We start from the raw sequence: 24,162 nt of genomic DNA, 5'->3' as shown, positions 1-24,162 counted from the left end.
CTGCAGAGTTTGCAACTATTACTTTCATCTGCCTAGCATTTTGAATCTTCAGTTGCCTCTTGTCCTCACCACTCTACCAGCTATGTCTTTGTCTCCTTAAGCCTTGAATGCTTCCCAGGATGGAGATTCCACAGCCTATTCCAGCACTGTAACACCCTCCTCACAAATAACCTTACCTTTCCAGGTTCAGACTGACCCTCCCAAGCCTCAGTCTGCTGCCACGCTACATATTTCAAACCAAATGCAGAACTTTGCACTTCTTCATTTTCACAAGGTTTCTGCTGGCCCAGTCCTCGAGTTTATTCATGTCCCTCTAGACTGAAGCTCTGCTGTTTTGTTTTATCAATGCATCTGCTCCTTCTGATGCCACCACCACAAGGGCAGCTGGAGTTGACAGGGTATCACAGAGCTTGTTATCTATCTGTGGGTACCTAATTTCCACCCAAGGTCTCTGGTTATTTCCTGGGGGAACTGGTCCCTCTTTCACTTGCCCAGATTCATGATTCTTGAGGTCCCTTCCAACCCTGGCAATTCTGTGATTCTGTGAGGTGGTGGAGTCACCGTTCCTGCATGTGTTCAAGAACCGTGTGGATGTGGCACTATGAGATGTGGTTTGTGGGCATGGTGTGATGGGTTGGTGGTTGGACTAGGTGATCTTAGGGCAAAGGGCAGAGTAGTGAGAGACATTCACTTCCCTGTCCCTGATAGCCACACCTCCTCTAATGGAGCCTAGGATACCATAGGAAGGCCAATGGTAACATGTAATACTATTTATTTTATATGTCGTGAGAGCATGGTGCTAAGATTGCCTGTTTGCAACTTGCCTCTTAATTCTTTTGTGAAGTGCATGAGGCATATTTGAGATTCTACATAAAATGCATAGGCTGATGAAAGTGAAGGCTAGAGACATGTGCAGGACAATGTTATTTGCAGTGATATCCAAAGGGAAACCCGGGACAAGAGACAAAGTCATGATATGCTGTTTGATAAAATACTATAGGGGATTCATTTATCTAACTTTAAGCATATGAATTAAGCATTCAATGTAGAAATCAGTGCTTTTTGAAGTTCCTGATAGAGGCAGTGAAAGCAAGGTAAATGTGTCTTTTTTCTCGGTTACCTTCTTTAAGCATTTTGGAAGCTCTGACCTTTGTAACAGTGCAAAATGATGAAATGTAGAACCTCTCCCATGAAGTAGAGTTCTTATTTTCTGCCAACTCCAGGCCTGGTTTCTCTTACTTATGTATACATTTGCATATATGAGCATATGCCTGCACATGCACACATACATTTAAAAAAAATAAACTCCCAAAACTATTATATAAAATTATGTGACACCATTTCATGACCCTTTTGGGTCCCTTCCAATTCAAGATATTCTATACTGCTATTATGTCTGTGAAATACTCATTTGTAATAATAATTACGCTGTAGTGCAAATAATAGTGAATTATAATATACTGTAAATATAGTAAATTTACTATAGTATCTATGTAACTGTACAATTCATATTTTTAATATGCCATATTTGTAACACAGTATTTGGTGTCATGGAGGCAATAGCTGACTTACTAATCATTTAGTATTAAGGAAATTTATTTCATGTTTCAATACAAACATAAGACAGATTATTTATATATTTATTTATTTATGAGGGAACGTACACTATTTGGCTTCTACAGTACTTACCCAGCAAGTTAAAAAAAATAACTTACGTTACAGCCTCCTAACAAAGTTCCAGTGCTTGCTAGTCATCATTCAGCATGCATTTTACGTTGACACAGATTCCTGAAGGTGCAAAAACTGCTCTTACCAAACTGTGTTCATCACTAAGATTCTTCTGGTGGCCTTTTTTTTTTCCTTACTGTCTGTTAGATAGACTTCTGAGCTCTCCATCTGGCAAGATATTCCTCAGGGGCATCACAAGTATGTGAGTTACTCTCATCTGTCTTCAGCAATATGCAACTCTATATTTCCAAGATTTTCTATCTCATTACAGAGGAAACAAAGATAAATGGGATGTAGCACACCTATGAAAAGTAGCACAGATAGTGTGTACTATGATGAACATAATTCACAGAAAAGCCACAGGACATAAAAGCCTTGCATTTTTGCATGTTTTCTAGTTATCACATAAACAGCAGATTAAGTAACCGTTGCCCACCCAAAGTCGTTGTGTCTGACGACATCCATAGTTTTTTGGTCCTTGCTAGACACCACTCTTACAAGTGAAATGAAAAATAAAACAAAAACAAGCTAGCATGTCTTCTAAAAGGATGTCTGTGTCTCTTCAGATAGCTCAAAACCCTTGTTGCTTCTTCCATCTTCATCATAAGGGTTCACTTCACAGTTTGCTCCTGCTTCATTCGCTCTTTCTCTTGCTTTCCTGTAAGGAAAATTCTTTTTATATTACAAGCCCTTGTGCTGTTCAAGTCCTTCTGGATCCCCAGAATAGGCTATTGTAAATAATACAATTCTTAACTGGGAATATTTATACCAAAAGTGATTTTGTGTTTGTTTTAAGGAGAACTCTAGCAAGCCAACTTACATTCTCAGAAATCCCATTAACAGAGAGACATAAAAAACCAAATACACTCGTGTTGATGCAATAATTTTTAAGAGAAATGGCATCCCTGGTAAACCTCCAAGATCTCTGAAGACTGCAGGTGCTGACAAATGTGGGCAAACCCTTCAGTTGAAGCAGGCACTGCGCTCCAAGCAGGCTCTCCATGAGCCTTGCACCAGGGCTGGCAGAAGAATGGCCATGCCACAACTCTGCAGCCACGGCATGCTTAGCTGCCATGGTTAAAGTGCTGATGAAAAGGAACGTGCAAAAGCTGCCAAAGCTGTCATGTGTTCATCAGGGAGCTGAACCTTTAGCCATCATCGCTGATGGGAAGGGGAGGGCTCATCTGTAAGCACCCTGATGCTTTAGTCATGGGGTCTTCTCCCAGCAGCCATTATCATAGTATCAAAAATACCACTCACTTTCTTCTATCCCTCTGACCAGTGATGATCAAGACAATAACTCCAATGACAATCAGACTCATGACCACCCCAAATACAATTAACCAGATGGTGACTGGTGGTTCGTAAGGTGTGGCCAGGGTTGGTACTATGCCCTCGAACTCCAGCGTGTTGTCATCCAGTCTGAAAGCCTCACTGATTCGTCCCCGAGACATCCTGCCATCAAGAGCACATTAAAAGTTTATTTGAAGGAAATAAACATTTTTCAGTTCTTTTATAATTCTCCAGAATGCTAAACTCCCACTGAACTGATCAGCTGATTGCAGGAGTTACTGCTAAGCCCCGCACTCCTTCTGTCACAGCCTGGTGGATAACAAACATGATAACTTAAGCCCTTAACCCGCTGCAGCTTAAGTAACATGTTCAGACACTGCCTAAGCTCTTAAAACCAGATTGAACAGCTTATCAAAATGAGGAAAGCAGCTTTCTAATCTCATTCTTTATTTTTGCTTTGTTTCTTATTCTCTTTACCCATAACTAACTCTGTTATGTGACAGAAAATCACAGCCTTGCCGCCTTCTTACCTACTTCCATCCTATAGCCTTCCACAACCATGATCCAGGATGTTCTTGCCCCAAACACTTTCCCCGTTGTCTTTTCTTTGTCTTTCCCTGAACTTCTGCTTCTATCAGTTCAATCTGGACAATACTTCCCTGGTTGTACTGTCCCTTGATTCACTGCTTCCTCCAACTACTTTTTCAGTGCCATCTTACATTGTTGCTACTTTTAGATTTGCGCTCCCTTCTTTTCCCCCTGTATTTTATCCATGACCAGCTGCAGTCTTGCAGTTTTACTCATCATTTTTACAGCAGTGACTTACAGTGGTGTCAAACTGTGCTATAAAAGAGCTGTTCATTGGCCCATAAGTGGGAACTAGCTCCTGCTATGACCTCTTCATTTCTCTCTGATCAAATACATTTGGCTTTCCTTCTAATGCATCATTTTAGTCCTTGCTAACAATAAACTTTGCACTGATTTTTCAATAACAAGAGGAAAAAAACATTCATGCATTTGTGCATGCAGACACCATTACCATGCTCCATTATTTCAGAATATAGGATAGTTCCCGTTAGAATTTGAGCAATGACATTTCCTGGCAAAGTATGATGCAATTAGGTGTGTTATGGCAGTTTTACAAGCCCCTTGAAGCATTTTTCATTGGCTTCTGTCCAAGATACCATCAGATAGATGGATTGTTTTTCTTCTGTCATAACAGTTTCTCTCATCCTAATATTTCCATGCAAACCACAGAACTGAATTTCTTATCTCACTTTCTACTTCATCAGGCTTAAGCTTTGTTTTTCCTTCCACCCTTTCATACATTTTTTTTCCCCAGAAATGAAAATCTCACCTGATGGCACTTTCCACATCAGCTCTGGGCACGATATCACTGACATTACCTGGCATGCTGACTGTAAAGTAGAAGGAGACCCTTTGCGTCTCTTCCCCAACATGAATATCTGTAACCCTGATTGAGAAACAGAAGATAAAGGTTTCTCCACTTGAGAGATGGCATTATCTTCAAATTCAGGTAAGGGAATGGTTGCATTAGACAGGCAATACTGGTCTATGAGAGAAGGCTTCTTAGTGAACTCAGTTTGGAATCGAAAACAATTATACTGTTATAATTTCATTTTCTGTGTGCTAAGGAGTACCTTTAGATGGAGATAGTCCACTCCATATCTGGGACAATCCTTGGCATAATTTCCCAAAGCACATCATCAACTACAGAACAAGAAAGTTTGGACCTCTTGAGTGTTTGGGATGGGTCTTGTAAGTAAGGTGATGTATGGAATACCGAGTGTAAAAAAATCTCATATTTTGCTAGGTATAGATCCTAGAAATTACATGATTAATGTTCTTTACAGTAATACCAGATAGTTTAAGTAGATAGCACCTGAAAGTTTTTCAGGAGACTAAGAAAAAAGGCATTTTTTCTTACTGAAATCAGTCTCAGATTATAGATTTTATGTTTGTAAGCAAACTTAGATAAGATTCATAAGTCTGCATAGATTTCTAATGCATTATGTTCAACAAGCTTATCTTTCTTTGGCCCAAAGCTTCTCAGATGTACAATATCATAAATATATATTGTTAGATTTTTTTTCTAATCAGTATCTCTTCTGTGATATTCCTATGTCTGCACTGTTTAGAAATTCTCAAGGCCCACTTCTCCATCTGATAAGCAGCCTAACTTCAACACACTGCTTCTGAACTTCAGTCTTCTCAGGAAGAGAAGGAATGGCACGTAACAAAGCGAGCACTTTGTCTTTTGCAACCAGCTGATGTCTGACATTGTTGTTATCACCTTTCCTTTTTGTATTCAACAGAAATAATAATTAATTTCACCAACTCATACAAGCCAGAAGCAATACAGACATAGCTGGCAGGAGTAAGAAAACCACTCACTGGAAGTCAACATTTTGTTTTTTCTCCTCTGCAAAGTATTTCCTCATGGCATAGGCAATGGATGACTTGAACAAGAAAAGCTCATTTGCATCCCACACATACTGCAAAGACAGAACAAGAGATCATCAGAGGTGATAGTTGTACGGCAAGTTAGAAATAGTAAATGTAATGCTTGGCATGCACTTCTGTTTTATTTATTTGTGTCATGACAGCATTGCAGGAAGCTACTGAAACATTTTAGCTTCATTAATCTGGGCACTTTGCAGAAGAATAACCAAGAAGGCATCCCCCACTGCCACACAATCCAGCACACTGTCCCTCTGCAATTCCTGGTAGCTCTATGTGGGCTGCTGAAGCTGTTGCAGCCCAAGGCATCTCCCTGGGGCTAACCAATAATTATTGTGCATCTGAGTTGAAGTCTAATGAATTTTTTTGTCCCTCAAAAGCCTGGATTTGATTACATTGCAGGAATGTCTATAAACAGTGTCAGTAATAACTTTACACCATTCCTGATATGTTCTTGTGTGATATTCAGGAAGGTATGCTAGAAGCCAGCTTTGCTGTAATGCTGGTTTATAGAACCCAGGCACACTCTCCCTCTCTGCCCTCCTGCCGGCACAGAATGATGACAGAGGAACACAGTGGAGGTGAGAACAGGAGGAGCCCACCATTGCTGCTCTGGGCTGCATCGGGCCCCATGAAAAGCAACAGTTGTTTGTTTTATCACTTGTCCCCCACATTTAGGCTTTTTTATTGCTGTTGTTGCTGTTGTTGTTTGTTTATTCATTTCTCATTTATTTATAAACTAGGTGATAATTGAGCTTGCTTCCACTACAACTGCCTTCTGTACTTAGCAACAATAACTAGGGCAATGAAGCTGTGAGGGGTCTGGAGCACAAGTTGTATGGGGAGTAGCTGAAGGAACTGGGATTGTTCAGTCTGGAGAAGAAGAGGTTCAGAAGAGACCTTATTGCCTTCTACAACTCCAGAAAGGAAGCTGTGGTGAGGTGGGGGTCGGCCTCTTCTCCTAGGTAACAGTAATAGGATGAGAGGAAATGGCCCCAAATTGTGTGAGGGAAGATTCAGGTAGGAAAAATTTCTTCTCAGAAAGAGTGGTGAGGCAGTGGCACAGGCTGCCCAAGGAGGTGGTGGAGTCACCGTTCCTGGAGGTGCTCAAGAGCCGTGTGGATGTGACTCTCAAGAACATGATTAGTTGGCATGGTGTGATGTGTTGACAGTTGGACTAGATGGTTTTTGTGGTCCTTTCCAACCTTAACAATTCAATGATTCTATGTGAGAAATGACCACCCACAGACTGTCCCTGGGTATCTCAAAAATCCCACCTGGTGCCCATTGTTTACCACAGAGGCTGCTTTGCTTTCAGAGTCAAACAATCTTCCTGTGTTCTCCACAACACCCCACGTGCATCTTCAAAGGCAAATGCACACTGGGTTTCTAATTCTGAAAGAGTTTTCCATGGAAAAATGCACCTACATACCAGCAGAATGACTGCTTTCCATTTCAACCTGCCTTATGTAATGAGATCACACACATAACAGTCGCCCAGTGGGGAACTGTAAATGGATGTCTGAAGCCATGTTTGTTTTCAAATGGTGGCACAGAATTCCCATTCATGAAATTTTTATTTTAGATAAGATAGACAGAATGATTCAGAAAGGAACTTCTAATTTCTTTGTGAGGGCACCTGCATAACACCCAGCCACAGCAAAGTTGTGAGTGTTTCTGCTTCATCAGCTACACTGATGCTCTGGCTGCAGCTTTAATTTCATCGGCCTAAGAAAAATTAACAAGGTAATTGCAGCAGAACACAGTCTGACATAGCTGGCACAAGGCTATCTATGAGCCACAGTGCTTGATTTGACAGCAGTTTGTGCTACTGAACCTTCCCTGCTGGCACCATCCAGGGCACTCTCTGGGAGCTGCAGGACTGCCTGATGGAGATGCAACTGCCCCTTATCCTCCTTATACTCAGAATGTCTCTGCTGTTCTAATCACAGGATCATAGAATTGTTAAGGCTGGAAAACACTTGTAAGATCATCTAGTCCAACCAGCAACCCATCTCCATCATGCCCATGAACTACGTCCCTCAGTGCCACATGCACACATCTCTTGAATGCCACCCGGGACAGTGACTCCACTTCCTTTGATGATGACAAACACTTGCACCATATTCCCAGCTTCTGTGCGCTGTGAACCATTAAAAGGGGCAAAGTAAAAAGCTCCCAGATGAGAAGGTTTCTTGCACAATGGTGATGGGGACTAGTTTTGGAAGGAAAATTCACGGCTTGCTCATCAGAGCTTAGGAACCTACTGTCCATACAATAATTCAAATTAAGTAATCTGTATGAGATTATTTTACAGCTGCTCAATTGCACAACAAAAGCTATGATGGCAAAAGGCAGGCATAAAAATGGTATTAAGCTAAACATTAACCATAATGACTAATAAATGTGTTGTAATATGGAACCTATTCATGCCGCTGATATCACTGTTGAATTGTATCTAACTTGACTCAGCGGTCTGGGGAGCAATAAAGTACCAGGAGGGCATGTGTGTGAGAGAGTGATAGAAGCAAGAGCATTAATTCCTATGAAAAATGAGCCCACGGTACTGCAGCCCTGCCAGTCCAATGGGCTCGGCGCACAGGTCTAAATGACCAGCTGATGACACACACATTCTTGGAAAACTGCTAACAATTTGCAAGGTGTACACAGCTATTAGTGTGAGCAGGAGTGTGTGTTCTGAATCCTCTTAGGCTGCCTCTGTGAGACTGGTATGAAGAGATACAGCTAGAAAAAGGAGCAAACTGCCAGCCAGGTGGCCGTGCTAAACAGAGGGGCTAAGGCAACGCTCTACTTAAAATCTTAAAATGCATCATTTGCTTTGCAGAGTGTGTTTGGCTGCTGTTCTGTTTTATTGGCCCACCTGGTGTCATCAGGCAGAGCAGGCACACTCATGGGAACAAAAGCCCTTTTCTTCCTGTGCTGCCCAGCACATCTGGGCCCTATAGCAAACATGCAGAGATCCAGAAGTGTTGTAGCAGGAAAACATTTGATAATATTCAGTGGAATTCAGCCTCTCTCTTTTAGGTCCATATTTAATGTGAAGTAGCCACTTGAATTTAATTTCTGAAGGCAGCTACTGCAGCCATGATGGAAGAAAATAGGATAAAATCTTTATTTTTATTAAAACACCAGCATAGCTGGTGCTAATTAAAGCACACAGTTCCTCCTGTGCTAGCCACCAGCTAAAAAATGATTGGTATCTCCACAGAATAACTCAGCCCATCCAGCAGAGATGGATTCCTTAACATGAGCGAAGCTGATCCCTGGAGAGATGCCCCCAGTTACTCTAGATGCAGTGTGAATGACAAACCTAGACGAGACATCTTCTGTGTGATAACCCTTCATCTCTGCTCATGCCACCCTTCAGACACAAAACCAACCCGACCCTGCCTCACTTCCTGAGAGCAGCCAGCACAGCACTTCTGTTGCCTAAGCCACACAATGAGTGTCCCAGTGCAAGTACACTTACCGCGTTATCTCCCAGTGCTGCTTTCAAGCTGATGCGTACCTTGATGGCATTGTCAGAATCTAATTTAAAAGAAACAAGGACTGTGTCAGAACAGCGACATAAAGTTATTGGGAAATACAGGGGCAGCTTTACTTTTCTTGCAGTATCATCTGCTTTCCCAGGCCAGCTTGGTGGGATTTATCTCGTTTCCCATTAGCCACCTCCACTGCCAGCATCCCCACTTGAGCCATCAGCCATGACACTGTCATGCCCTGCTTTGCAGTGGACAGAAACAAAGAGTATGTCCAGAGGGCAGACTTCCAGCCTTAGAATCATAGAATCATAGAATCACAAGGTTGGAAACCTGTAAGATCACCCAGTCCTTCTCATTACCATTGCTACCACAAACATGCCTTGTTCAGACATGTCCTGAAGGAAACGCCTCTTTTGTTCAAATGGAAGGAATAGGCAGCTCAGATGCAAGTGCTGGTGTTTGGGATGGTGAATCCTACCATGAGGGACAGGCTAAGGGTTACAGGGCTCTCCAGTATTGGCAATGATTACAAGTAAACACTGTGGATTGTTCAACACTCAACATCATCACAACAGGATGAAATTTTTCCTCCGTCTCCTCCTTTTCCTCCCCCTGAGTTCCCTTCTTTGGATAGGGCAAGACAGCAAACAAAAAGAAGTAACTTTTCTGTACTGGTTTTCCTTTCCATGAGTGAAACTTACTGCTCAGTGTAATCTCCCATAACCATCTCCATACAGAGGAGCCTTCAAGAGCTACTCAGAGACAGGGACTTTGCTGGTCAAGGGCTATGTGGACTAATGAACACCCTTAATTCGCCCACAAAAAGTACATACATGGTGTCCAGTCTGTATTCCAGCCAATGGATCTGCCAGAATTGTTCTTTTGCAGCCAGTTAAATAAAGGCTCAAAGTAGTGGAGCAGGGGTGTAGCATTCATATATTTTTCTCCTGTTGCGCTTTCCAGTGCTTGAGTCCAGGGCTTGGATTTGCCTAATTCAAGCAATTGTCTGTGTAAATGGAAGGAGAGGTAATATATATTATTAACATGTTCTATTTAGACCTCTAGGAAAAAAATCTGCAATCTATATAAATGTTTTTATTAACAAAAATAAATTATTTTCTCATTAACAGTCAATTCAACCTTTGATGTTTGCATCCTCAGCTGATACAAATTTATTCAAATTGTCAACATGAACTGAGAAGGCAAATGCTAAATTTTCAAGCAAAGTCAACTTTTGGTGTAACCTCATTGTCTCTGAAAGTTGTCAAGGTTGGCTTTGCTATGCCCTGACTTACAAATGTAAGAAACTGGCTTTGTTACCTCAAATTCCCACCAGCTGCTGTAGAATTGGTGATGTCACATTTGTGAAGAGGGCCAGTATGGTTGGCTGCCTTGCAAAGTGCCTCCTGAAACTGGAACTGGTAAATTGTCCGGGTGTAATACCTAAAGGAAAGCAGGGAGCAGGAAGGCACATATTTTATTAGCTGTCTGTCATGGAAACCCCAAGCCCTCAGAGTTTAGTAAGTTGTGCAGTGTCAGCTCCCTTTTCTGGCTTGGGAAGCTTCACTGCAGGGAGGGAGGCAGCTAGTATTTACAGGCTATGTTAATTATCATGTAACGATCCAACACAGAAGAAATGCCCTGTCTACAATGATTGTATTAGATGATCTTGGAGGTCTTTTCCAACCTTGGTGATTTTATAACAAGAAAGGTTTTTAAGGCTCAGCTCTCTGTTCTGACTGAGCATCCTGAGATGAGGTGGCTGGGGCACAAATGGACATTCAGAGTCAGGTACTTCATGGCTGCATGGCCCAAGTGATGGTGATACGGGGCACATTGGATTCCAGGAGGAACATCATAACGATGTGCTCCCAATGGAATGAGGGCTGAACAAATCTGCTCCAGTTGGCAAGAAGCCCAGCAGCTTCCTGGCCAATTGGAGACTGCTACTGAGAAGCCCATGATGTCCACAGAAAATTTCCACTGAAATCAATAGCCTTCAGTAAAACAGAGTAAGATGGCGTTGTAAGAAATCTACAGTAGATATTTTAGGTAATATATCTTATTCTGAGAATGTATGTCTACCTTATGAATGAGTAGTCATTAGCCACATGAAACAGTGCAGCGGGGTCGCAGTACGTCTCGTCATGAGGGACTGGTTCAACAACACCAACTATTTCTCTCCTGGGGATGGAGGAAGGGAAAAAACACAGAATTGCCATTAATAATTAATAAGAGCATAAGTATCTGATTCTGCTCTTTCCCTGTGTTGTCTGATACATGTGGGCACCTCTCTTCCTTCCAAACACAAGAGGTACACACAGCTCATGGTAACCTCAACTACTCGACAGCTGGAGACCACAGAGAAGATGCTGCTTTGAAACTGATGGCACAAGAATAGTGCCTACAGCAAGACATGCAGGGAGTAATTGGTGGTGTGAAGTATGCTACGAGCGTGTGAAGTATGCTACAAGACATAAATTTCAAACACACATCATGCCATGGGACATCCCAAGTTTGGACACTAACACTTGTGGTTTCATGCTGGGTGAAAGCACATAGAGACTGCATGGCCCAAATGGGGTATGACCTGCTCTCCTACTGGCCTGGAAGGGAGGCTTTTTTTTTTTTTTTTTTCCCCTGAGAGCACGTTTCTGCATCAGTACTACTGCAACAAACTCATGCCCTAATTTCTAAAAACAGTAAAAAGCTTACAGGGAAATATTTTTCATAAATCAGTATGACAAGGTCTTGTTCCAGCATGGAACTTTGCAGTATCTCTACAACAGATGTAATAAGCTTCCCTGCGCAATTAGTCATTCTCCATTTCTCTGACATCTCTGCTACTTTTGAATAAATCGAAGCTGACTGATTTTTACAGTAGGTCAGAAGGCTTGCTGACATCATTTTTTATCATAGAGTTTGTTTGATGATGGTGGCTTTGTTTGTATTCCTGTTAGAGAGCCATCTTCATTGTGGGGCTTGTTTGGTTTCTTTCAGTTATTCTGCTCCCATGTTAACCATCTCAGGAAATGACTCCAGCCTGAATGAAGCTACTTTTTTATCTTGAACTACAGAGTGGCAGAAACAGATTGGCTGGTGAGGATAATATCAAGAAGCTCCTCTAACTGCTACTTGCCAAGGAAACTGCATTTTCTTAACGGAGAAAGGTAGCAGTTAGCAGGAATATGAATTCATAGGAGAGGAAAGAAGCAGTCTGGGTTCTTTTGGATGATTTACACCCAAAACCACTATAAAGTGGAGAGGAAAAGCTAAAGAGAAAATCATGCTGACATATTTGTTAGACTGAGATCTGTACGTTTCTCAGGCTGGCAAGTGCAATTAACTCCACCCTCCACTTGTCCTTAAGGGGTAGGGAGCAAACAGAGTGTGCTTCAGTGAGACTCAGGGAAGGGCTGTGGTCAAGCTATGAAGATGACCTGGGGCTTGCATCAAGGGGACAGCAATGCTGATCCCGGGATTTGGAAGACTCTGTGTAAAAGCCACAAGTTCATCCGAGAAGCTGATGTTAGAAATGAGGAGAAAATCTGCTGGGAGGTAAGTAAGTTACCTGTGGCTGAACTCAGGGCTAATGGGGATACTGTCTGTGACACCTCATCTGCACCACATTGGTAAGATCTACCTGGCATCCTGCTGGGCTTTGTAGAAACACCTCAAGAAACAGACCTTACACAAGGGGACACAGGTATCTCCATACATTGAGGAATTAGGAACAGATGGTTTCCAAAGTTATTTGCAAAAAGCTCTCATTTCTCAAACTTACTTCATCTCCCACCACCGCTTTGTCCATTCCTGCTTTGTAATCTCACCATTAAACACCATCCACCTCCACTTCTCCAGCATGTAAGTAAAAGGCATTGTTCCAACAATTGTTAGTGCTTGTTTGAGCAGAAAGTTGATTTCAGTTTCTGAAGAGATAAGCAGTTAAGGTAATGGTTATGGTAGCGGTTAGTATCTAATTAGGCACCTACAGTTCCTTCCCTTTATAGCTAACACTTACATATGGTTTGAGTTACAGGTTTTCACTAAGGAAGAAGTGGAAGAAAGAATACTGCTGAAAAAACATGAGCAAAAAAATCACTTAAATTTTGTATATGATTCTGCATCTTATTTTTTTTTTCACCCCTACCTCTTCAATAACCTAACCCTTAGGCATTTACATGCTATTTTCCTCCAGTGAAAAACATCCCAGGGAATTCTAGGTTGAAGATCTTAATACATCTCCATTCTTAGAATGTAATACTCAGAGAAGCCAAACAAACTGCATTATAGTGAGGGTTTACCTCACCTATGTTGTCCACTCAGTATTCACATAAAGGGGAATGTAAATCTCAAGGCTTTAGTTCCACCTAATTTGCTAAATAAATACCCTGGTAGAGAAAAGTATGGCTTTATATACTAAATTTTTCAAGAAAATAGTCTTCAAGAAATAGAAAAGACTCATTGGAAGCTCATCTAGATGGGCTGTGAAGTCCCACAAGTGTTTTTAGTTAAATACATATTATTTATATATTTATTCACCTTCATCCTCTTGGAAAGTTGGCTCAAGGAGGTCGAGAGATTTCAGATGCTGTGGTGTTGCTGCAGAGAGTGACATGATTTCTCCTACTGCTTCATGGAAGCCCTCATTGGCCCCGTCTCGCAACAGGAAGGGCTGCACGGAGTACGCCATGTCGTACTCAATGTGGCCCATCTCATGGTGCGCCGTCAGGAAGTCATCCATTGTTACCTTGGTGCACATTTTGATCCTGTGAGCCACAGAAGAGCATCTGTGGTTAGAGATGGTGCCTGGACTGGCTGCTGCTTGAGCCCTGCCTGCATCCTGAGTAGCCCTAGTATGTGCTCTTGCAAGGGTGGGGCTTGGAGGAAAACCCTGCAAAACAGTTTCATTGATTTGGAAATTGCACTGGGAGCATGAGAAAATAGCTGTTTTATATGAAGCATCTGCTCCCTGAAACTTGGTCATAAGCTCATGGCATGAGTAAGAGCCAGCATCCATTTCTAAGCAGGTGGTAGTGCCAAAAAACCTGTGTGTCAGTCACTCCTGCCATTTCATCCTCATGCAGGTACCACATAATAAAGGACAGAACTCATCCCAGGAGACTTCACTGTGTGAGAATTTGCTGTCCCTCTCCCTTCCCAAGTATTAAGTAAACTGATGTTTTTTCAAGAAGCTCTGGGAGTCTGCCTTCCAGTTCTGATACATCTGCTAAATACAGCTGGTGGCATCTCAGGGGTTTTCATTTGCTGCCGAGGGACCTGTGCCACTGCTGCAGAATGTGTACACATCCATAAATCCCACTGATATAAAAAAGAACCTACATTTATACTTACTCCTTAATCCCCCAAACATAGTCACCTCTTTAATTCATATAATAGTCACTGTTTTGCTCAAATTTGAGAACAGTCCTTAGATCTTCACAGGAAAAGATACACAGTAAGTTTTACAATGCCACAGGATCCTCCTTGTCTTTCTTTTTCCCTTTATCAGTCAGAGTGATGAATAAAGTGATGAATAAAAAAAAAGTGAAATTTTAAAACAGCATGGAGTGCCTCTTGTGTAAAAATGAATGAATGAGGAGATGCTACGAGAAAGGGTCATAGAGAATGCAGTACCTGTAGTCATTCTTCCCCATATCCCATGCTGTAGGATGGCAGACAACCTTCCTGTTGTCGGTGGGCTCTGTGAGCATGGAGTTTGTCCAGAAGCCTGCAGTCATGTTGTAGAGGCCAATAGAGACGAAAAAAGCCTCAGCAGTTTTGAATATTTTCAGTGCATCCCAGTTCTGAAACAGACAACGTCACCTTTGGTCATTTCTTCTGCGTGGAGCCTGTTCTCAAATGTTGACTTAAAGCAGCACAGCTGATTTCACATCGGCCTCTCAATGACTTCAGGTCATCACCCGAATTACTGCAAGTCAGATGGCAGCGACTGCTTTTGGGCACTTTTGTAAATTCTGCTGGGAACTGGAATTCAGTGTTTTCTCCACAAACAAAGTAGGCTTCTGCAATCAGAGTCAGCAGATAGCACCTGACCCAGACAAGAGAAGCCCTAAGTAATAGATAAGGTTGTGGAAATAATTAAAGGCTCAGCAATATGCCAGGTGTGGGATCTGATTTTTCAGCCACTTCAGTGGGGGACAACTTATTGGAAGCAGTGGAGCAGTGATCATAGCAAACGTGTGAATGGAGGGCTAGCCAGAACTTTAAACCTGGCAAATGCATCTGTAAGAATTGCCACGAAGATTGTAACTGAATGTCCAGAATATTTTCAAATGCCTGCATTGACTGGGCTGAGTTTTCACAGAGATTTATGTGGCAGATGGCTAAGTTAGACACCAGTCCTAAATTAGGCACATCCACAAACAAAGATGAGCCCAGACTTTGTCCCTGCGGCTCTGTAAGCAATGCCTCCTTTCCTCACAGTGGTGCTTCACAATGTGTAAATTTAAGACTACAGGGGGTACAGTGCTAGAAAATATGGGTGAGATTGATGCATACTGCTTATGAATCAAATTTAGCTATCCACTCTTGCCAGTATAACATTTGGATGGAGCAGTTCCTATTTGTGGAAGGTAGATATCAGGTAAATAATCACATTTCAAAAGCCACATTCCATTTAACTCTCTCTTTTTAATAAAAGCAGTAGGGTTCAGTACAGAGAGTTACCTTCACCCATGTTCTCAGTCTTGCAAGAGTCATGGTTATTAACACTGCACAACTCAAATACAGACCTTATGGTGCTATGCAGTTATCAAAAGATAAGAGATAGGTAGCATTTCAGTTTCCTAGCTGCACCCAAATAAACAGGACTGGCAAAAAAATCCTGTGATATAGAAATTATTTGATTATGGTAATAGTTTGCAAAGCTCATATTTGATACCAGCCAACTCCATGAGTCCTACAATATTTATATTTACAAAATGTATCTCTTAATAGATAAGTGTCTCAGGAAATAGACTCGGAGCTTAGATTAAGCCAGGTTAAAGAGACTGGAGAACAAAGAGAGGACAACAGTTAAGGGAAGAGCTACAGTAGGAAATGAATGAACACATTAAGGTGAAGAGCAGAAAGCAATTCTTTGCTAATGGTGCGACTGCCTTAGGACAGCTTTGGTTTTCTAGAGAGTGGCTAACATGTGTGTAACTTTTACTCCATCTAAATTCCTAACATAACACATATTGAATAAAGACTTCATCATGTCTTACCTTTTGAACCATAGCAGAAGTTACGTCAATGTTTGGTTTGTCTGGATAGGGAACAGTCAAGTTATACAGATTTGTCCAAAATCTACCCCACATATCACCTTCAAAAGAGAAAAAAAGCAGAGAAGAACTTTACATAATGCTGTATTGTTCAAAGCTGTCAGACAATCCTATAAATTGTTCGATATTATAAACAGGAATGCTTATATGCCTACACAGGTCTGATCCAGACACAGAGCAGAGGGGAGTAGCACTGGGAAGTCACGAATATGCCACAGTCCAATCAATAATCTTTTATTCCCCAAAATTAGCCATTCAGTGGGTGTACAATAGAGTTCCAGGACTGATTACCTTCCTAAAGGTCTGCTCAAAACTGAACACCCATGTTGCTTGCCCATGTCATTGCCACTGTTGTGCTTGTATACATTACAGTTACAGTTACAGAAGCTTGATGCTGCATGCTTTGAGAGCAAAGTCATGAAACGCCAATGCTAAGGACAAGATTTGAAAGAGAAAAAAATAAACCTCTCTGAAAGTCTCAAGTGCTGCCGAGGGGAGGGAAATATCCCAGTGCAGTGCTGGAGTTTCAATTGGGTTCCCATGGTTCCAACAAGGATGGAGACATTTGCCTTTTCACATGCCCCTGTTGCTGAGCACCTGTGCCATCTTTGCCAGGGGCATCTCATTTCTCCTCTCCCCTTCTCTTATCTATACCCTGTTTGTTAATATTAAACAGGCAGATTACTCTGTTCCCATGTGCCTTGAAGGTGGTCATCCCGCATACAAGGTCAGGCTTGCGCGAACTGGCCACGCTGTCGTACCCAGCAAGTGTGCAGGGAGGCATCCAGTGGGGTTGATGAGCTCAGAGCCATAGACTTGCTCCAAACGGTGCCTCACATAGGCATGCAGTTGCTGGTACAGAGGTTTTATCTGGAGGCAGAAGAAGAGGAGGAAGTAAATTAATTTTTCTTGGCTCTAGCCAATTTGTCCTCCTGAACAGAGAGCCTCAAAGGTATTTGATGGGATTTCCCCTACAGGTAAATGCACACCATGCTTGTGGCTGTTGTCCTCACCTTAGAGCTTAAGCACCAAGGCCATATTCTAGCCCCAGATGTCCTGCTCAGCTATTAGTAAGGGAGCATTTCTAGTTTTAGACATGGAGTGACTAGGCTGCTATTTACCCTCACAGGGTCTACTTGGAAGCAAGATAAGGACCTGAAGCCTTTGGCAAGGCACAACCTGTGGGACCAAACTGCACCATCCCCACGTGTGGCAACTGTTTGAGGACTGTGGGAAGGGGCATCCTTTAGAATTTCTTTTAGAGGCTGGTACAAAGTCTGCACTGAGAAGATCAAGAGGAAAAGAGCACTCCAGAAAAGGATACAAACATATATGCTCTCTGCTTCTTTCTTTTGGGCTTGTCATTGAATGGCTGCAGAGGTAAAAATGCCATTGATGACCCCCAACAGCTGTTCAACTCCATGTAGACTAAGACTGGCTAGTCTAGAGCAAGTCTATATTCTTCCTTCACAACATTAGCACATGATCCTACCATGACAAAATACAGTCCAAGAGCCCCATAAGAGATTTTCCCTTCTCCTACCTGCTCAAATGTCTTCTCCACATCTTGAACCAGCTGGTCACGGCTGTATTTATACTCTTCTGGATAATCAGTTTCATAATTTGCTCTCCAGTAGTCTCCATAGTCAGAATAATCTGAAAAGCAGGAGGTATCACCCCAGGACACAGCACAAAACACAGCTCAGTCACCAGCAGCAGTGCAGCTCCCTGTTGACCCCATGCAGACCAACAACAGCCTTTCCCCAGAACAGCTTTTCCCCAGAAGTAACACTAGGTTGAAAATTCAGCTTGCCCTCAAAGCACAACAGCACAGTTCTGGGGAAGGCAGTATCTATGGAAGGGCAATATTATCGCATTTGGGAAGAGTGTCAACAAAGACATCCCCCTTTTGTTCCAGGCTGGCAACGTAACTCTGATCTGCTCTTTGGCACGTCTGCACTGCATTTTATTTTGCATCATGCACACTGAGAGCAAATATGTACAAAAAACCCACCATCAATGTGTAAAATGATCTGGTTTGTAAATTCTGTGCAAATTGTGCAAGATTAAGGTCAAGTCAGGAAAAAAAAGAAAGAAAATGCAACTCACTATTAAGCCTTGCAGCCTCATTTTTAAGTTCAACATACTCTTCATATAATGGTCTCATCATCCTGCCAATATCAGCTCTCCAGCCTTCCCAGGCCCACAGTCGCTCATGATAATCTATGCTATTGGCCATAATATCATCCAGACCTGTCAGAATAACAACAAAAAAATAAGTACCAGGCCTTGAAAAAGCAGAATCTCTTTATTTTTCTTTCACAGCAGGCAAATGAACCAAAGCAAAAGAAATGCCATAAGCTAAGATATATGTGTTTGATATATTAAAAAATCCCATTATTTTATTGCATCCTTTTTGATTTAAGGTTTTCCCTTCCTTATCTTTAAGAGACATAGAACAGACCATGAGTCAGTTAAATCAGCCATGCTGTCCCCCCGCTTCCCCTTGACTTGGCAGTGTTGGACTTGGACTGGCCTCTCCCTGCTGCCATCCTTCTTTTGATGCAGCCCAGGATGCAGTTGGACTTCTGGGCTGCAAGAATACACTGCTGGCTCATGTCCAGCTTCTCATCCATCAAGATCCCCAAGGTCACTGAACTGCAAGCTGCAATGAAACTCTGACTAAGTTTTAGATAGCAGGATATAACTATGGGTATATCTGGAGAAACTGTTTTCTCACAGTTAGGAGGGTCTCATGCATTCCCCTCACTTTCTGAACTCACACTACGAAGGGCACCATAGGAATACTTGTTAATGCCACACCTGGCTCCAGCACCAAACAGTCGAATGGTTCAGTGGCTTTGCAGACGATCCCAGTGCTGTAGATGGTGCTCATTGAGTTCATCACAGAGTTCAGCTGCAAATTAGATGTGAGATATCCCATTAGAAACACACTTTGTGCAAAATAACAGCCAGTTGTGCTGATTCCTTAAGAGCTCTATTCAACACTTCACACACGAGCTTAACACTTCAGCCTATATCTAAGCTCAGTGTAGATTAATGACAGAATTTGCCTGAACACATTACTAAAGCAGAGCCTAACTGGAAGAGACAGATAATTTCTTGAATATATGACGTAACCTTTAATATCCATTCTGCAGAGCTCTGCATTTAATGAACTTGAACTGTCAATAGACACATGCAGTAAAGCAATAAAATTTAGCAACACGCTCTCATGAACATGGATCTATCTATAGCCTCCCCATGGGTTGAAGCAACAGCAAGAAAGGCCCCTTCTATGCAGGCAGCCAGGCTGAGCTCATCGCATCGCATCCACACACACACTTGCTCAAAGCCCACCACTGAAAAGCTGCTGCCCAGATTTTGCGTCAGCTGAAGGCCAGATGCATCTGGAATCATGGAATCATTCAGCTCAGAAGCTGCGCTCCACAGCTCTATCCATTTTTTTTTATTTTTTAATGTTTTCAAGTTTTTGTGTCTCATGAAAAACACATACTACCTTTAGCATTTCCTTTAGGACTAGTTTTTTTCCTCCATTTAAGCTTTAAACCAGAACCAGTTACAGCTGTCAGTGGGAGGAGTCATTAACGACTAGCTCCAACTTTATCACAGTCAGCATTAAAATGAATGAGGATTCCAGGAAATTTTTGTGTCAGTGAAAAATATTTAAAGAATACAGAATCCTATCAGACTGCAGAAATCACTTTTCATGCAAAAATCAATCATTTCAGCCAAAAGACTATTTATCTAGGAACCGGGATGTGTCTAAATGTAGACGATACTGAAGAAAATACCTCCTCAAGAGAGACAGCACTACTATTAGTGCACTGCTGTGCTCCAAAATAAATACATATTTCTAGGAACCTTCAGCATCCCTAGCAAGGCAATCTGTCTTTCCAGAGACACATCTTGTTTGGACCATACAGAAAGCCCAGCCAGTCTGCACATTACATCACTGTGGCTAACTCTGCTGATCTTAGCCAAAAAAATCTCAGTATGCTTCCACAGAACATAGCATAGAACCCCAAGTCAGAAGGGACTCACAAGGATCATCAGGTCCAACTTCTGGCTCCTCAATAAGGAGGACCATAGGATTCCCTATCTCAGTGTTATCTTACAGTGTGATCTTCAGCCATAAAGTGCCAACTCAACCCTTGAGTGGGTTATAGATTCCTTTTGAGTCTGTGGAGCTCACTGCGTTGTTCACTGCAATTCCACATACAGTTGCTATCATAAACATGCGTTTTATGTGAAGTCTTCAGTGAAAATTCAAACCTCATTCTGAATCTTGCTAAATGTTGGCCTCAGCATCTTGCTGAAGAAAGGCTCTTTCTGCCTCCACCTTCCTGATTCACTGAGCGTCCTTTCACCCACCTCCTTCTGCTTATTACCCTCGCTGTGCACATAGCTGCGCACTCAGCACAGGTCCTCCTTTCCCATATGACTAATCCGGCCACTTGTGCAAGGGCAACTCTGAGGCGGGTACAAGTTTGCAATTTATTGCATGGATAACACGACAAACTGCTGACATGAGTGGGAAGCAACTTCTAAGCCAGACATCCCTTGTATTTCTAAGGTCACCTGGTGCAGGTACGTGCTCCTGTAAAAAGCACAATTCCGAGCCAAGCAGGGTGGTGACAGCTCCATACCCTTGCTCATGTAGCACAAATGAGCTATGCTCAGCAACTTTCTTACCCTGCTGTATTTTTCCGGTGACAGCACAGAGGATCCCCTGTCCTGCAGAGACTGGATCTGGAGCCTGGTGGCAGCATCCTGGATGTCAGCTAGTGAGAAGCGGCTAGCGTTCCTGGAGGCCTCCTCATAAAATGCTGCCCACTTGGCGCCCGCCTCACTCTGCAAGGGGTTCAAACAAATACTGTGTTACAAATACTGCAGCAGGTTGGAAGGGACCTCAAAGCCCACCCAGCCCCAACCCCTGCTGTGGACAGGGCTGCCCCCCACCAGCTCAGGCTGTCCAGAGCTCCATCCAACCTGGCCTTGAGCGCCTCCAGGGATGGGGCACCGCAGCTTCTCTGGGCAGCCTGTGTCAATTGCAATTACATATGTATGAAACTCCAAATGTTAGTGCATGAAGCAACAACAATATGAATATTACTTAGTCTCGAAGCCATCTTCAAAAGATTCCCTCTTCTTTTTTTCGTCCTTTTTCAAATATGTTTGTACAGGGAGATTAGCACATCAGCACCTGTCCAAAATGGCATCAAGAGCAGTACTAATTAACCTCAGCCCTTGGGATAGTTTAATTAATTGTGCACATGCAACTTCCTGGGCTGTGGAGAGGGTGCTTGTAAAATCTGTTACATCTTGCTGATGAAGGATGCAATAAATGCATAATGAGCCAAGGCTTTCTTGAGGCCAGTGACCAGGTTGTTCAGCCCTGTGCTTCAGGGCAGCAACAGACATAAGATGCCCTAACAGCCCCTGGCAATCTTTTCAAATACTCCTCCTTCACAAGAGCAAAGCAAACAGGTCTGCCCATTTCTCAGCAGCTTGCAAAACTGGGCAAGAACTTGATGAGGACCCAGAGGAAGACCATCACTGTGCAAATCCCCAGCTGAGGAAGGAAAGGTGTGCTGGAGGCAGAAGGGCAGGAGAGGGGCTCTGTGATTACAGAAGCATTAAGCTTGCAGTCTGTTTTTTCCCCAATTAAAGAAACTGGTTGATAAGTCAGAGGAACAGTTATGACTTTTGTGGCCCAATTTAGAAGGAAAATGGAAGGGAAGGAGTCAAAAGGGACAGTATTCATTAACTCTGCTCCTCCCACACAGAGGGAGGATGGGAAGCAGTGGGTTTATTACCAACTCTACCAAAGAGATCAAGTGAGAGAAAATATCCTCTCTGAGCACTGGACTAATTGGTTCTTATTGCTGGTATCTCCTCACGTATTTTATTACCATCTCATTAATGCTGAAAGTGCTATATGGGTCTTTCATTTTATGTGTTTGGAAACATTACAGTTTAAGTACCTGGTGCCTTGGAAAGCATTCCAGATTGACAATGATTAGCCATTAGGATTTCTTCCAGTAACCGGTCTCTTTGTTTTAATTAAGAAATACTATAATTAAACCATGTTTTAATTAAGCTGTAAGACAAAGTGGAAGGCTTATGCCATTGCACCAAAGTAGACATAGGATATTCAGCTTCATTTTTATGCTCTGAATTGTTTTTCTCTAAGACTTGAGTTAACCTTAAAAGGCACGTAGCTACAAATCTCTAGGTGCTTTTGTTCATTTTTAATGGCTCCAAGGTTATGAGATGCTAGGCTGCAGCACAGCAGTATCAGCAACTGGTCAGAGCATGGCTGACTGCTCTTGCAAACACAGGCACTTGCCAAGAGACCCAGTTGATTGGGGCAGCAAGATGTTGACGCTGGAAAGCAGGACAAGCTGCTTGAAATATCTTGCAAGTACAATACTATGGTCCTTCCTCAAGATATAAATTCACTTTCAAATCAATGTTCTAGACAACCATACTTCAAATTCCACTGTTGGTTTTTTGGAAATCTCATCTCAGTTCATTTTTCCCAGTTTAATACCTCCAGCCAATTTCTTAGCAGCTAGAGTTATGAGATGAATTTGCTGGGGAGGTCTCCTAATGTGTAAAAGATACAGAACGCTATACAAGATTACCAGCAAACATTTAACAAAACATTTGCATTCAGAAAATGTGTGGTAACCTGCTCAGAAACACCACTCTGGGTGAGCTGAGAACAGCAGTGAATGTGGAGGAAAGTCTCTCTCCACCCAGCTGATTTTGGGGCCAAGCATTCAGCACTCTGTAGTCTCTTCCCTCCTCTCATTGGGATGACTTGAAGTGATGGCTGGGAGTGAGTCCAGCCTCCGGCCAACCCTGTGCAATGTGTGGGCAGCCCAGGCACCAGCATCAGGCTGTGGGGGCTATCAGTGGCCTGGGCACTCCAATGAAGCATTACTGTGTTAATGCAAGCCCTTAAAGTAGAACCCAAATTTATGTCCACCTTAGTGGAACCAAAACAAAGTGGAAACTAACAATTGGATTCCCAAAACACTAGTAAAAACCAAGGAATGGAGCACTTACCATTTTCCTGGCTGTCTCCTCAGTTATGTTGGTGTTGTAGTCCCATGAGGCAAGTGAGTTTTCATAGCTGATGTCTTCTGCTCTCGCATTGAACTCTGCCAGAAATGTTTGGGCTTCCTGTGTGACATCCTGGGGGGTCACAACAGCGCTGAGACCACAGAGAAGCCAGAAGTGAACCAACATATTCACTAGCGGACTGAGAACCTCTGGATGAAGTAGGTTTCCTCAGGTGAGCTTCTCTGCCTTCTTCTCATCAGCCTTTATGCATAGCAAGTGTGAACTAAAGAGGCTGAACCCAATTTTCCAGGCCTTTTATAGGTTTTATCCATTGTAGGAAAGAAAGGTAAAAGTTTTTGTAAAAAGCCAAATAAACAAAAGTCAATGATTAACTTTGGAAGAACATTATTACTCCTACCATTTTATGGCCTTCTTATAAAAGGCTTTTACTTTTAGTTAATGTTTCCCAAGTGTGCTGTCAATGATACTGCTGCTCACTTTATCTATAGCCTGCCAGTGTCTTTGGTAGCTCAGAATCTTTGAGTCCTTTAACAGGTTGGTGATAAGCTGTAAAAATATTTAGAAAACTCACTGCAACGCCAAGCCATGACCTTATTTCCCAGGCAGAAAGAAATTACCAATAGCCTAACATAGGGTACCAGGTTGGATGTTCATGTCCATGTTTTAAAAGGCTTTGAAAACTCATTTTCAAAATGAGTAGGTCATATAAAATTTAATTTTTAAGGTGAATTACCAGAAAGGAGCAAGGGACATAG

General features: G+C 42.4%; 1 protein-coding gene across 2 annotated transcripts; it reads right to left on the bottom strand.

Annotated features, from left to right (window-relative positions):
• Nucleotides 1-1,661: 1,661 nt before the first annotated feature.
• Nucleotides 1,662-23,659, bottom strand: ACE2 (angiotensin converting enzyme 2). 2 transcript variants are annotated; one of them, XM_031596059.2, is made up of 18 exons: nucleotides 23,390-23,659; nucleotides 21,008-21,166; nucleotides 19,115-19,208; nucleotides 18,401-18,544; nucleotides 17,835-17,947; nucleotides 17,053-17,161; nucleotides 16,235-16,332; nucleotides 14,643-14,812; nucleotides 13,548-13,774; nucleotides 12,790-12,934; nucleotides 11,091-11,189; nucleotides 10,326-10,448; nucleotides 9,839-10,011; nucleotides 8,993-9,051; nucleotides 5,437-5,537; nucleotides 4,379-4,495; nucleotides 2,989-3,183; nucleotides 1,662-2,386 (listed from the first exon to the last, which is right to left on the bottom strand). In XM_031596059.2, the coding sequence occupies exons 1-18, from the start codon at nucleotides 23,570-23,572 to the stop codon at nucleotides 2,269-2,271; spliced, it is 2,427 nt and encodes an 808-aa protein (XP_031451919.2). In that variant the 5' UTR covers nucleotides 23,573-23,659; the 3' UTR covers nucleotides 1,662-2,268. The 2 variants fall into 2 exon arrangements, with proteins under 2 accessions (XP_031451919.2, XP_089990026.1); XM_090133900.1 differs by lacking the exons at nucleotides 21,008-21,166; nucleotides 23,390-23,659 and adding an exon at nucleotides 19,812-19,897.
• Nucleotides 23,660-24,162: the final 503 nt, after the last annotated feature.

Source organism: Phasianus colchicus, chromosome 1 (assembly GCF_987193195.1).
Source record: "Phasianus colchicus chromosome 1, bPhaCol1.hap1.1, whole genome shotgun sequence".
Lineage (NCBI taxonomy): Eukaryota > Metazoa > Chordata > Aves > Galliformes > Phasianidae > Phasianus > Phasianus colchicus.
This window is presented reverse-complemented; position numbering and strand designations above follow the sequence as displayed.

Excerpts from the sequence above, each read along its gene's own strand:
- ACE2 (XM_031596059.2), bottom strand. The coding sequence starts at position 23,572 with ATGTTGGTTCACTTCTGGCTTCTCTGTGGTCTCAGCGCTGTTGTGACC. Across the intron at positions 21,167-23,389 it reads AGGAGACAGCCAGGAAAATG|AGTGAGGCGGGCGCCAAGTG; the intron begins GTAAGTGCTCCA and ends AACCCCTTGCAG. Across the intron at positions 14,813-16,234 it reads CTTCTGCTATGGTTCAAAAG|AACTGGGATGCACTGAAAAT; the intron begins GTAAGACATGAT and ends TGTCTGTTTCAG.